Source organism: Podarcis raffonei, chromosome 14 (assembly GCF_027172205.1).
Source record: "Podarcis raffonei isolate rPodRaf1 chromosome 14, rPodRaf1.pri, whole genome shotgun sequence".
NCBI lineage: Eukaryota > Metazoa > Chordata > Lepidosauria > Squamata > Lacertidae > Podarcis > Podarcis raffonei.
Window position 1 is genome coordinate 34,273,873 of NC_070615.1, and position 12,322 is coordinate 34,286,194.

At 46.5% G+C, this 12,322-nt stretch overlaps 1 protein-coding gene across 2 annotated transcripts in view; it reads right to left on the reverse strand.

The window, feature by feature from the left end:
* LOC128401702 (syntaxin-binding protein 4-like) overlaps window positions 1-12,322 on the reverse strand; it is a 64,245-nt gene that overhangs the window by 21,684 nt on the left and 30,239 nt on the right. For both annotated transcript variants that reach the window (XM_053365053.1, XM_053365054.1), the window contains 3 exons: window positions 4,178-4,273; window positions 3,621-3,690; window positions 3,350-3,424 (listed from right to left, as the gene is read on the reverse strand). In XM_053365053.1, the coding sequence (XP_053221028.1) occupies window positions 3,350-3,424; window positions 3,621-3,690; window positions 4,178-4,273 (241 nt within the window). The remainder of the gene's footprint in view (window positions 1-3,349; window positions 3,425-3,620; window positions 3,691-4,177; window positions 4,274-12,322) is intronic.

Genomic DNA, 12,322 nt, shown 5'->3' on the forward strand with positions numbered 1-12,322 from the left:
CCAAGTCTATCTAAAAGAGCATCCTGTTTTCCTACAGCAGCCAAGTGCTTCTCAGAAGCCGACAAGCAGGTCGTTCAGGCAAGAGCCCTATCCTCTTATTTATCCTCAAGCAGGACCCTAATTCAGGGGGACACCGATTCTGAAGAGGGAGGCTCTCTATATGCCATGATTGGGGGAGGTCCTGTGCAGCCAACAGATAAGATGAGAGCCAGCTCCTCCTCTGAGAGCAAATAGGGACATCTTATTCCGTAATAATAATTTTACAATTTTATACCCCACACATCTGGCTGGGTTTCCCCAGCCACTCTGGGCAGCTTCCAACAGAATATTAAAATACAATAACCTATTAAACATTAAAAGCTTCCCTAAACAGGGCTGCCTTCAGATGTCTTCTAAAAGACTGGCAGTTGTTTTTCTCTTTGACATCTGGTGGGAGGGCGTTCCACAGGGCGGGTGCCACTACTGAGAAGGCCCTCTGCCTGGTTCCCTGTAACTTGGCTTCTTGCAGCAAGGGAACTGCCAGACGGCCCTTGGTGCTGGAACTCAGTGTCTGGGCAGAACGATGGGGTTGGAGACGCTCCTTTAAAAAAAAAAAACTTTCCCTATACAAGGCTGCCTTCAGATGGCTTGGGGGTCAGATAACTCCATGCCCTCCAACATTTCTCAGATGAAAATAGGGACATCCTAAGGAAAAGCAGGACATTCCCGGATCAACTCAGAAACCGGGACAGCTTCTGTAAATCTGGGACTGTCCCTGGAAAAAGAGGGACACTTGGAGGGTCTGTTTATGTAAAAGCAGTAAACTCTGAGCTGAAATGCACAAACTTTATAAGGCTGGCTTCACCATTAGGCAGAGTGTGGTAGCTGCCTCAGGTGGAATATGCTGGGCAGGGCACAAGAATATGGCCTGCCCTGCGCTCAGCTAGCCTGCTACCCTCAGGCCAGTAAAGGCTGGTCCATTCAGGCAAATGGAACACTGCCCTGCCAACCTTAGCCAGCCCCCATCTGCCTGCCTTCTTATTGCAACCTGTCCATGAGGTGGCGCTGCCTTCCTTCTGCTAACCTCAGTGTGGAACTCAGCAGAGAAGAGGAAGCAGGAGGTGGGGGAAATTAGCTCTGCCTGTCATTGACTCTGGCTCCACTTACTGTTGGGTTCCTTGCCTTCCACCCCCACCCCCAGTCCCAAAGGGCACCAGCCAGCATTGCCTCAGGTGCAGTAGAGGATGCTAGTCCATTGCCAGTTTTGAAGGAAGAGTCAATGCCAGCCCAGTTGGCTTCTGTATATGGAATGTGTGAAGGAGGAACATTGTCCTATGTCCTGGCAGCAAAATGCCAACCCTGCACAGTGAAGCTGCAATCCAGAGCACCCTTACGTGGGAGTAAGCCCCGCAAATAGGCTTACTTCAGAGTAAATATACACATAATTTCACTAGCATTCTGTAGTGAACCCACCACTTAATACCATCAATTAATAATGCAGCAGATCCACTCCCCTCTATCTGCCCCCAATTAAATATAGTGCGCCCACCTCATGATACACCAGTTACACAGATTTCTACCATATACCACAGATTATCTAGTGGGGGGACTTGTGTGAGTCTCAGGCAGGAGTTCATTGAGCAAACAAGAAAAGTTTGATTAAACAAAAGAGGTTTATGAAACAAAGTGGGTCAGGAACTGCGTTCTTTCAGGTAGAAGTTAACGTGTTTACTTTAACTAACTCTAAGACGTCTCAGGCTTAAAAAAAACACTATAGGCACAGCTCTTCTTAAACTCCAGTTACTAAAAATCACTTCAGGTGGTAGATGTTCAGGTTTCTAGAATAGATGGTAGAATGTTCAGCTCAGTTCTGTCACTTAGATATTACAGTTAAATACTTCCAACACCGTACAGTTTCCTTCACAGCTTAATATTTTGGTTCATGAGTGAGGGCACTTCTCCTCAGGCACCCACTCTTTTAACAATCCCATACCTGAGGTCTTCTAAATGGCATAACAGACCCAAGGGATCACCTCACCCCTTGTTACTGGGTTGGGAGTCTTCAGTACCTAGAAGAACTCTCCCCTCCTGGCTATACGGAGACCCAGGTAGCCTGAATTCCCACAAGATCTACCTCTCCTGGCTCAGAGTCAGCCCTCCCAGGAAGCTCCTATCTGTATACCTTTCCCAGACCCTTGACCTGGTCTCCCTATCCAAGCTGCAAGGCTCTGTCGTCTCGCTATGGATAGTCTCCTCAGTGTGTATGTTTAACGTCACTCAGAACCAGTTCTTCTTATCACACTCCAAACTCCCAACTCCAATCAAACCCTATCTCTTAACCTGAACCTTTGCCCCTTCGCAAAATCAAACCCTATCTCTCATTTTAAATCCAGCTCCTTTTATTCTCCCCTCACCCCAAGTGCTGTTTCTTCCCCTTCTGTGGCTAACTGACTCTAGTGAGAGGCTCCAGCACTCTGGTGGAGTTTCAGAGGAACTGCGACACCAGACTCTAGTCCAGGGGTCAGCAAACATTTTCAGCAGGGGGCCAGTCCACTGTCCCTCAGACCTTGTGGGGGACCAGATTATATACAGTGGACGCTCGGGTTGCGAATGTGATCCGTGCGGGAGGCACGTTTGCAACCTGCAGCACCACGTCTGCGCACGGGCAGGTTGCGATTTGGTGCTTCTGCACTTGCACAGAGCATGATATAGTGCTTCTGCACATGTGCGAGCACCGAAACCTGGAAGTAACCCGTTCCGGTACTTCTGGATTCGGCACGGTGCGCAACCCAATACCCCACAAATAACCCAGAGATGCATTTTAAATAAAAGCACACGTTTTACTCATGTAAAAACACCAGGCAGGCCCCACAAATAACTCAGAGATACATTTTAAATAAAAGGACACATTCTACTAATGTAAAAACACGCTGATTCCCGGATCATCCGTGGGCCGGATTTAAAAGGTGATTGGGCTGGATCTGGCCCCCGGGCCTTAGTTTGTCTACCCATGCTCTAGTCCAGGGGTGGCCAACTCCCAAGAGACTGCGATCTACTCACAGAGTTAAAAACTGGCAGTGATCTACCCCCTTTTGGGGGGATCAGGTCAAAGTTGTTGAGTTGTTTTAGGGAGGGGGAAAGCCGCATTTGGGGGGGTGCAGCGCAAAATGGTTGAGCTTTTTTCAGGGGAGCCAAGCTTGTTGAGCTTATTTGCAGGGAGCCAGTGATCTACCAGTGATCTACCACAAACGCTCAGTGATCTACTGGTAGGTCACTCTCTACCTGTTGGACGTGCTCGCTCTACCTGTTGTCTCTGCTGTCTATCATGCATTCCTCCCTGCCCCAGGTGTAAGAAAAAGTCAGTCCTTACCGGGCATCGTCATCTCGGGCAATAAGAAGGCGCATGTGGCTGGTGGCAGAAGCCGTCCTGAGGATATCCACCGCTCTGCAAGGAAGAGGAAAGAGAGTGATATGCGGCAGGTGACTGACACTCACCAAGAGGCCTTTTCAGCCTGCAAAGCATCTTCAGACTTGGGTCTCCAGATGTTAAGAACATAAGAAGAGCCTGCTGGATCAGGCCAGAGGCCCATCAAGTCCAGCATCCTGAAACAAATTCAGAGCCCTGATCCAGAATGCTATACCTTTCGCTTGTAACGCCAAGCAAAGTGTCTCCGTTAACTTCTAAGATCTGGTCCCCTGGTTGCAGGCGGCCTAAATCAAGCAAACAGGCAAGAGAAGTGTCACACATATGGAAAAAGAACATACTCCCTATCCATAATTGCATGGGGACAATAGGAACACCAGCAGCTGCCTTATCCTGAGCTGGATCATTTGGTCCATCTAGCTCCATACTGTCTGCACTGACTGGCAGTGGCTCTCTGTCAGATGGGAATCTCTCTCTCTCTCTCTCTCTTTCTCTCTCTCATTTATTAACTTTTCTGTTTGCAATTGAGAGTATTCATTTAAATAACCTTAAAGTGTCAATTACATCCCTTCTTCTCTTTCCGCGGTTCATTTCGCATAACATATTTTACATAAACTAAACCATTCAGTATTCCATGGTTACATCCATCAAAGCTTATTTACACTCTTGAATTTATCTTAATGCTGCCAGCGTTTTCAACAAATGGGAATCTCGTCACAGGGTCAGCATCACAAGGCCTTTAGGTCAGAAACAGAACCAATAAATGGCACTTACCATCAGCATGAGCAACACCTCCTGGTAGGATTCTCTTAACGTAAACCCCATATTCCTCTCCAGTAAATTCTTTAATGCCTCCAATCACTTTAATGCCTATCAGGAAAATATAACATAACATAACATAACATTTCCTTACTAAGAAGCAACTGCTACCCCATCCTCTGAAGGCATACCCACCCTGCACACTAGTTTAAAAGCCATGGGATTCACAGCTGTCCATGGAAATGCAGGTCAATTCTGTGTCCAGGGCAGCTGCCTACCAGCTCCATCTGGTACGCAGGCTAAGACCCTACCTGCCCGCGGACTGTCTTGCCAGAGTGGTGCATGCTTAGTTATCTCCCGCTTGGACTACTGCAATGCGCTCTACGTGGGGCTACCTTTGAAGGTGACCCAGAAAGTACAATGAATCCAGAATGCGGCAGCTAGACTGGTGACTGGGAGCGGCCGCCGAGACCACATAACACCGGTCCTGAAAGACCTACATTGGCTCCCAATACGTTTCCGAGCACAATTCAAAGTGTTGGTGCTGACCTTTAAAGCCCTAAACGGCCTTGGTCCAGTATACCTGAAGTAGTGTCTCCACCTCCATCGTTCTGCCCGGACGCTGAAGTCCAGTGCTGAGGGCCTTCTGGCGGTTCCCTCCCTGCGAGAAGCTAAGCTACAGGGAATCAGGCAGAGGGCCTTCTCGGTAGTGGCACCCGCCCTGTGGAATGTCCTCCCATCAGATGTCAAAGACATAAACAACTACCTGACATTTAGAAGACATCTGAAGGCAGCCCTGTTCAGGGAAGTTTTTAATGTGTGACATTATAATGTATTTTTAATCTTTGATGGAAGCCGCCCAGAGTGGCTGGGGTACAAATAATAAATTATTATTATGGGAATGCTGGGAATTGTTGGCCTGGTGAGGGGCCTGGAAGGGCTAACTAAACATTGATATGGCAACAAAAAAAGTTGCCTCATATCAAGTTGGGCTGTTGGCCCATCTATCTGTTAGGAGAGGCTCAGAACTTACAGGGTTAAGAGTTCTGAGTGATGACGCCTCAGGTTCACAGGGACGTGTAACCCGTGTTTCTAACATGTTTGTCTCTTTCTTACAGGCTGAATTGAAGGTTTATGTTCTCCCTGAGATAAAACATTGCCTGCTGTCTGTACCTTGTCTTTTACAGGAGGGATATTCAGTGCGTTTTGAAAAAGATGTTTGCACAATTTCCAGAGGTGGGAGGCAGCTCATAAGTGTTGCAAAAAATCAGAACAACCTCTTTGTTCTGGAAACTCCACTGGAGGAAAAGGGAGTGGGGAACACTCATGTGTCGTGTGCTTGCGTGTGGCACAAGAGGATGTCACATGGGTCCTGTGAGGACGTCCAGATGTTATCAGAGTGCACCAAAGGTTGCAAGGTAAAAGAATGTGGTACACCTTTGAATTGCAAGGCTTGCAGAAAAGCCAGAAACAAGGGATTTAATGATCCCAGGGTGGAGAGAGTAACCACAAAGCCTTTTGAGCTTGTGCATGCAGCCCTTTCTGATATGCCACAGCCAAGTCTGGGCAAGGCCAAGTGGCTGATGGTGCTGACAGATGATTATACGCAGAACGCATGGGCGTTCACGCTGAAAACAAAGGATGAGGCAACACAACTGATCAAAGATTGGGTTGCTGAGGTGGAACTGAGGTTCTCCACCAAGGTGCAAGGTTTCCAGTTTGACCGTAGTTCAGAGGTCACTGGGTCTGCTCTAAAGGGTTTCTTTCGCCAGAGGGGGATACGTCACAAGGTGACTTCTCCTCAGGAGAGTGGCGTGGCAGAGCTTAGGAGTAAAGCTCTGGTTCGAGCATCCGAAATTCTACTGGATGACTCTGGTTTGCCTCACAGTTTCTGGGGGGAGGCAGTAAAAACGGCCAATTTCACGATGAACAGGTGCTACAATGCAGTGGTAGGTGACACCCCGTATTTCCTGCTTCATCAGCAGAAGCCGCTTGTGCATTTCTTTCGCACTTTTGGTAGCAGAGCCATGGTGCCTGTACCTAAGTTTCTGCAGCAGGAGGGTGGCCCAAGGTACCAGGAAATGATCTTCTGTGGATATGAGCCTGCGACAAAAGGGTGGAGATTCGCATATCCAGAAGGTGATCAGACCAAGCTTCTGGTCAGTAAACAGGCTGAGTTCTTTGAGCAGGATGGTTGGGCAAGGCGCAAAGCGCGCTCTGACGTTCACTCAGATTGTCTGTCTGACTCTGAGGAGGAAGGAGAGCCAGAGCCTGAACCTGCTGGTGGAGACCAGGTCCCTGAACAGAGTAGGGCGTCTCCACAGGTTGTTAAGGGGGTGTCCAAGAGTGAGCCCTCATCTCCTGTGCGCATAATGGAGAAAGCTCACAGACGTGTCAAGTCAGAGGGGGAGTCTTCTGATGAGGAAGACGCACATACTGGCCCCAGTGGGTCAAAAAGAGCACCCCAGTTTGTGCCCAGGCGGTCTTCGCGGGCTACAAAGGGGATTCCACCTGAGAGGTTTCAGGTCACAAACGCGTGGGTTGGTTTCGCACAGTGCGAACCTGAGGTTTGTGAGGTTCAACAGGTGCCTAACAACGATGCCAGGAAGGGGCGGAAGGCAATGGGGAAGGTGTTGAACACTCAGAGGTCCTCTCAGAACGTGATTCGAGAGGGGGTGTTAGGAGAGGCTCAGAACTTACAGGGTTAAGAGTTCTGAGTGATGACGCCTCACATTCTGAGGGCGGGCTTAGAACACTGAAGGGAGTGGTTTACTGTGTTCTTTCAGTGTGCGTGTTAGCTCCGTGGAGAAAGGAGCAACATGGGCGAACTTTCGCCAGGAGATTTATAGATGTTGTGTTTTGCTAAGCAATAAAGACTTTAAGATAAGGAGACTGCTGCGTTTCAGCCTGAGTTATTGCCTTCACACGAAGAACGTTTCTGCTTCTGCTTCCGCTGTGTTTTACAAGCTCTGCTGAGTCAAAGGTCCCAGGGGGGAAGACCAGAGCTGCGCAAGAGAAGTGTGCCGGACCCCTGGACGTAATTGACCCTCAACACTATCTCAGTATTGTCAACACTGACTGGCAGCAGCTCTCAAGGATTTCAGGTAGAAAGTGGATAGATATTATTAGAATTTAGAGGCATCCAATTAAGCTGAATGATGGGAGGTTCAGGATGGGGGCGGAGGGAGGACTCCTTCACACAGAGCATAGCTGAACTATGGAGCTCTTTCCCCCCAGAAGGAGCAAGGGCCACTGACATGGATGGCTTTAAAGAGTATGAGACAAATTCATGGAGGGTAAGGCTAAGACAATGGATACTAGCCATCATGACAATGTTCTTCCCCCACTGTTAGATGCAGTAATGCTTCTGAATTTCATATGCCTGGAGTTGCAAGTGGTAAGAATGACTGTTGGGCTCAGGTTCTGTCAGAACAGGATGCTGGACCTCAGGGGCCACTGGCCTAATCCAGCTTCTTCTTCTTAGGTCCTTATGTATCAGTCCTTACCACTGAAATACATATATTCCAATTGAGGCATAGAGAACGAGAGTGAAGTGAGCAACCTCAATAGTGGCCTTAAGGATATGGAACTCCTTCATCAGGGAAGCTTTTTTATAGATCAATGTGTTTTGCAAGATGAACCTATTGGGTTGGAAGTAACACAAGTGATACTCCCAGAAAACTGTGCATAGTCTTCCTAATCTGAATGAACTGGAATAAATAAATAAAAATGCCCAGTAGCACCTTAGAGACCAACTAAGTATGTTCTGGGTGTAAGCTTTTGTGTGCATGCACACTGCTTCAAGCCCGAGGGATAGGAAGATTTCAAGGCAAACAGTTCTGCAAATCAAACTGTACCCTTTTACATGTCCTCGCTTTGCTCAAAGTCTTCTGTCTCTTATGCCTTGCTTGGGGCATGTGCTGGATACCTGCCCAGAATGCCTAGTGCCACAACATCTCTGACATTAAAATGACACAGAAGGCCTGTACACTGTATTTCTAGTGCACGGCTGAGGAGGATTCCAAGCCAAAAACAGCTGGGGTGAAAAGTTCATTGGGGAGGGAGAGGAAGGAAAATAGGTCAGTTTTGATTGCTGTTTATTTATTTAAAAGTTAAACCACATAAATGGTTTTAATCCCTCCGCAGTATATAAAAATAACATAAAACAGTATCAAATAGCATAATAAAAATGGTAAAATAGCATTATAAAAGCAGGGGGTTGCAGCCATCTAAATTTCACTCGGAGTAGTCTCATTTAAATTAATAGGTGTAAGCTAGTCATCTCCATTAACCTATCCATTCTGAAGGAAATCAGCCCTGAGTGCTCACTGGAAGGACAGATCGTGAAGCTGAGGCTCCAGTACTTTGGCCACCTCATGAGAAGAGAAAACTCCCTGGAAAAGACCCTGATGTTGGGAAAGATGGAGGGCACAAGGAGAAGGGGACGGCAGAGGACGAGATGGTTGGACAGTGTTCTCGAAGCTACGAACATGAGTTTGACCAAACTGCGGGAGACAGTGGAAGACAGGAGTGCCTGGCGTGCTCTGGTCCATGGGGTCACGAAGAGTCGGACATGACTAAACAACAACAACAACAAAAGTCATGTCCATTGATTTCCGTGGTTTACCCTGAGTTGGACCATACTGGACAAAGTGTGCTGTAATGGTTAGAGTGGTTAGGATCTAGGACATGAGGATTGAAATCCCCACTCATCCATGAAGTTCACTGGGTGACCTTGGAGCCAGCCCCTAACCAGTGGCGTAGCATGGGTTGTCAGCACCCGGGGCAAGGCAAGTAATTTGCGCCCCCTAACCCTAACCCCCAGATGTTGCGCCCGGTGTGGCCAGCCCCCCTGCACCCCCCACGCTATGCCACTGCCCCTAACCAACCTCACAGGATTGTTGTGGGGATCAAATGGGCGGGGGGGGGGAGAGCCTTATAGGCCACTTTGAGTTCCTGAGAGAAAAGGATGTGATATAGATGCAATGAATGAATGAATGAAAGAGCAAGCAGGAATGGGACACTGGCCTGATTCAACAGGCTCTTCTCATGTCCTCATGGACTTTTGCTAAGTCATGCCCATTAACTCTTTTAATATCTGTCAATAGAGAGCTTCAGTATTTCTTAATATTTGCACATGTTCACACAATATTAAATATCCTTCCTCAAGGGGCTCAGTAATGCATCAGTCACTTGAATTCAGATTAATTGTACCCGTGTTAGAACCCAATTAGATATGGGGTCTCCAACATGGTAAGTGGGCAGGCATCTTCCTTGGTGCCCTTTAAGGCTTCCTGCCCCTCCCAAATTTTAGTTAAAAACAACAACAACTGAGGTGTGTTTTTTGTTTTTGTTTTAAGGGGTTGCTTGGGAAGAGTTGCTTGTTTCTTCTTTAGCCTGCATTTTATTGGTTTTGGGGTATGTGTAGGTGTTTTTGTGTGTTTGTTTAAGGGAAAGGCATTCTCAGCATTGCCAGTGTTCCTTCTGTGAAATGGGTATATTGTGGTGCCTACAGACAGTTCCAAATGTGTCCCCAGCTCCCAAAAGGTCAGGAAACCCAGAGTAAGGCAAATTCTTCCAGTTTCAATTTTCTTGGCTGGCTCTCACCTCTTTCTCATGCAATCCTATTAGAAAGCGTGGCAGATAGTCGCATCTCATCCGTATTAAACACACACACGTAGCCAAGGGCTACTGATTGAGCACAAATAATAGGAAGAGGATCCCTTCCCGCAAACAATTTTTCAAGTGTCTGTTGTTGCACACCCACAGTGCCCTCTGGCGGTAATATATAAGGACTGGTGCTAAATCCGAAACAGAACTCTAGTTCAGAATCAGGCAAAAAATCAGGATGAAGCGTGCATGTGAAATTTCCAGTCTCAGCTCCATGTGGAGCTCTCCAGGGTGCTACTGGGGGGATAGAATTTTGCTTGCCTCATCATAACCCAAATCCAAACCCTTACCCAGAATCTGCTGTCATGACAGGATTATGGATGGAGTAGAAATTTGGTTTGGTTCACATTTTAAAACAGCTTTCAAAACTTTCAAAAACAATATGCATCTTTTCAAATTCAATCTTTTCTGAATTTTGCAGCACAACTGTGCTCAAATACTGCGTACCAAAATGCATGTGTACATAAAAACGCACATAGTCATGAAAATAACATGCAGAAATGCAGTATATCAGAGAAAGCGTCTTTGCACAAATGTGTATATTAGGCAAAATTGCATACAACAATGTGTATTAGGAGAAATTTGCACTAAAATGCTGAATTTTGATGAGGACTTTTTTAAAAAAAGATTCACAAACTGATGTGGAAATGTGGAGAACAGAACATAAGATGAGAAAAATGAGAAACTGAGACCTCATTCATACCATACATTTAAAGCACCACGATCCCACTTTAAACAGCCATGGCTTCCCTCAAAGTATTATGGGAACTGTGTTAAGGATGCTGAGAACTGTTAGCAGACCCCTCTTCCCCTCACAGAACTACAATTCCCAGAGTTCCTTCTGAAGAGGGATTGATTGTTGAATAACTCTGGGTAACAAGTACACCCTCCCCCCCGGCAGCAATAAAAATGTGCTTTAAGCACATGGTGTGTACTCAGCCTTTGGGTACAACCGACACAACTTGGTTTTTGGTCATTTAGAATTTCTGGTGATGTTTTTTAAAACAATTGGACTGTTTCAATGAAATGAACTCTCTACTGGGTTTCTTTTAATTTTGTTTTATATTTTACTATTTAATGTGGAATTTGTGGTTCTGATTGTTTGGATGTGTAAGCTGCCCTGAGATCTCTGCTGGTGAATGGATAAACTAAAAACATGAGATTTGACACAGAAATGCCTGGCAGGAAAAGGGCAAAAATGCAATTTATCAAAGGCTCATTAAATTCTAATTTCTTGGAGTCTGGGCTGAAGGCTGTAGGATTATGAATGCTGGTTTTAATTAACAAATCAGCCAGTCAGTGAGAGCCAGCGAGATCAGACTTCCTTGCTCTCAATCCAAGACACAAATAGATGTGTTAACAGACGGAAGGAAGCCCACAGACACTGAGCATCTGTCTATTACAACCACACACAACACACACAGCACGAGAGGCAACTGAACCAAGGAATCAACACCATTGACAAACATGTTTTGCTTGGAGGTATTCTGCGAAGCCAAGATCAAAGTGACTGATCTGCTCATGCCTAACAAATATAAGGACATGCTTATTGAATTGCTCTTGTTGGGGTACAGAAAGTTTCAGTCTGAGCCACCTAGGAAAGAACTCACCTGGAGTCAAGACTCCTGGTTCATCTAGCTTGGTCATGCCCAATAACAATAACAATTTTATTATTTATATGCCACCCATCTGACTGGGCTGCCCCAGCCCCTCTGGGTGGCTCCCAACAAAATATTAAAAACACAATAAAACACCAGCCATTAAAAGCTTCCCTGTACAGAGCTGCCTTCAGATGTCTTTGTAAGGTCATATAGTTATTTATCTGTTTGATATCTGACGGGAGGGCATTCCCACAGGGTGAGCCAACAAGACCCTCCTATACTGACTGGCAGTTGCTCTCCAGAATTTCAGGTATGGCTCTCTCCTAGTCCTACCTGGAGTTGTTGTGGATTGAACTGGGGAACGCAAATCAGATGATATACCACTGAACTACAACCCTTCCCATTTACACATTATGGAAGGGTCTGCTTTGTCTGCTATCTTCCTTTACTCTGCAATAGCCCAATATTGAACTGAAATGATTGGAACACAAACACACACAACAGAGCGCCTTGCTCACCCCACTTGCTAACACCCTGCTAAAGGTAAAGGGACCCCTGACCATTAGGTCCAGTTGTGACCGACTCTGGGGTTGCGGCGCTCATCTCGTTTTATTGGCCGAGGGAGCCGGTGTACAGCTTTCGGGTCATGTGGCAAGTCCTAGACCCACAGCACCACCCGCGTCCCTGCTATTTTCCCCATATTCACCCTCTAGAGTGGTGGCTCCCAAACTTTCTTCGACCACTTCCCTTGGTTCCTTAAAAAAATTACTCAGAATAGCAGTTTGCACAACCCATTAAGAAATAATAATAATGCAAAAAAAACCCAACAGCAATCAATTGCACATTTATTCAGATTCCAATTAAAACTATCTAATCTAATTACAGTAAG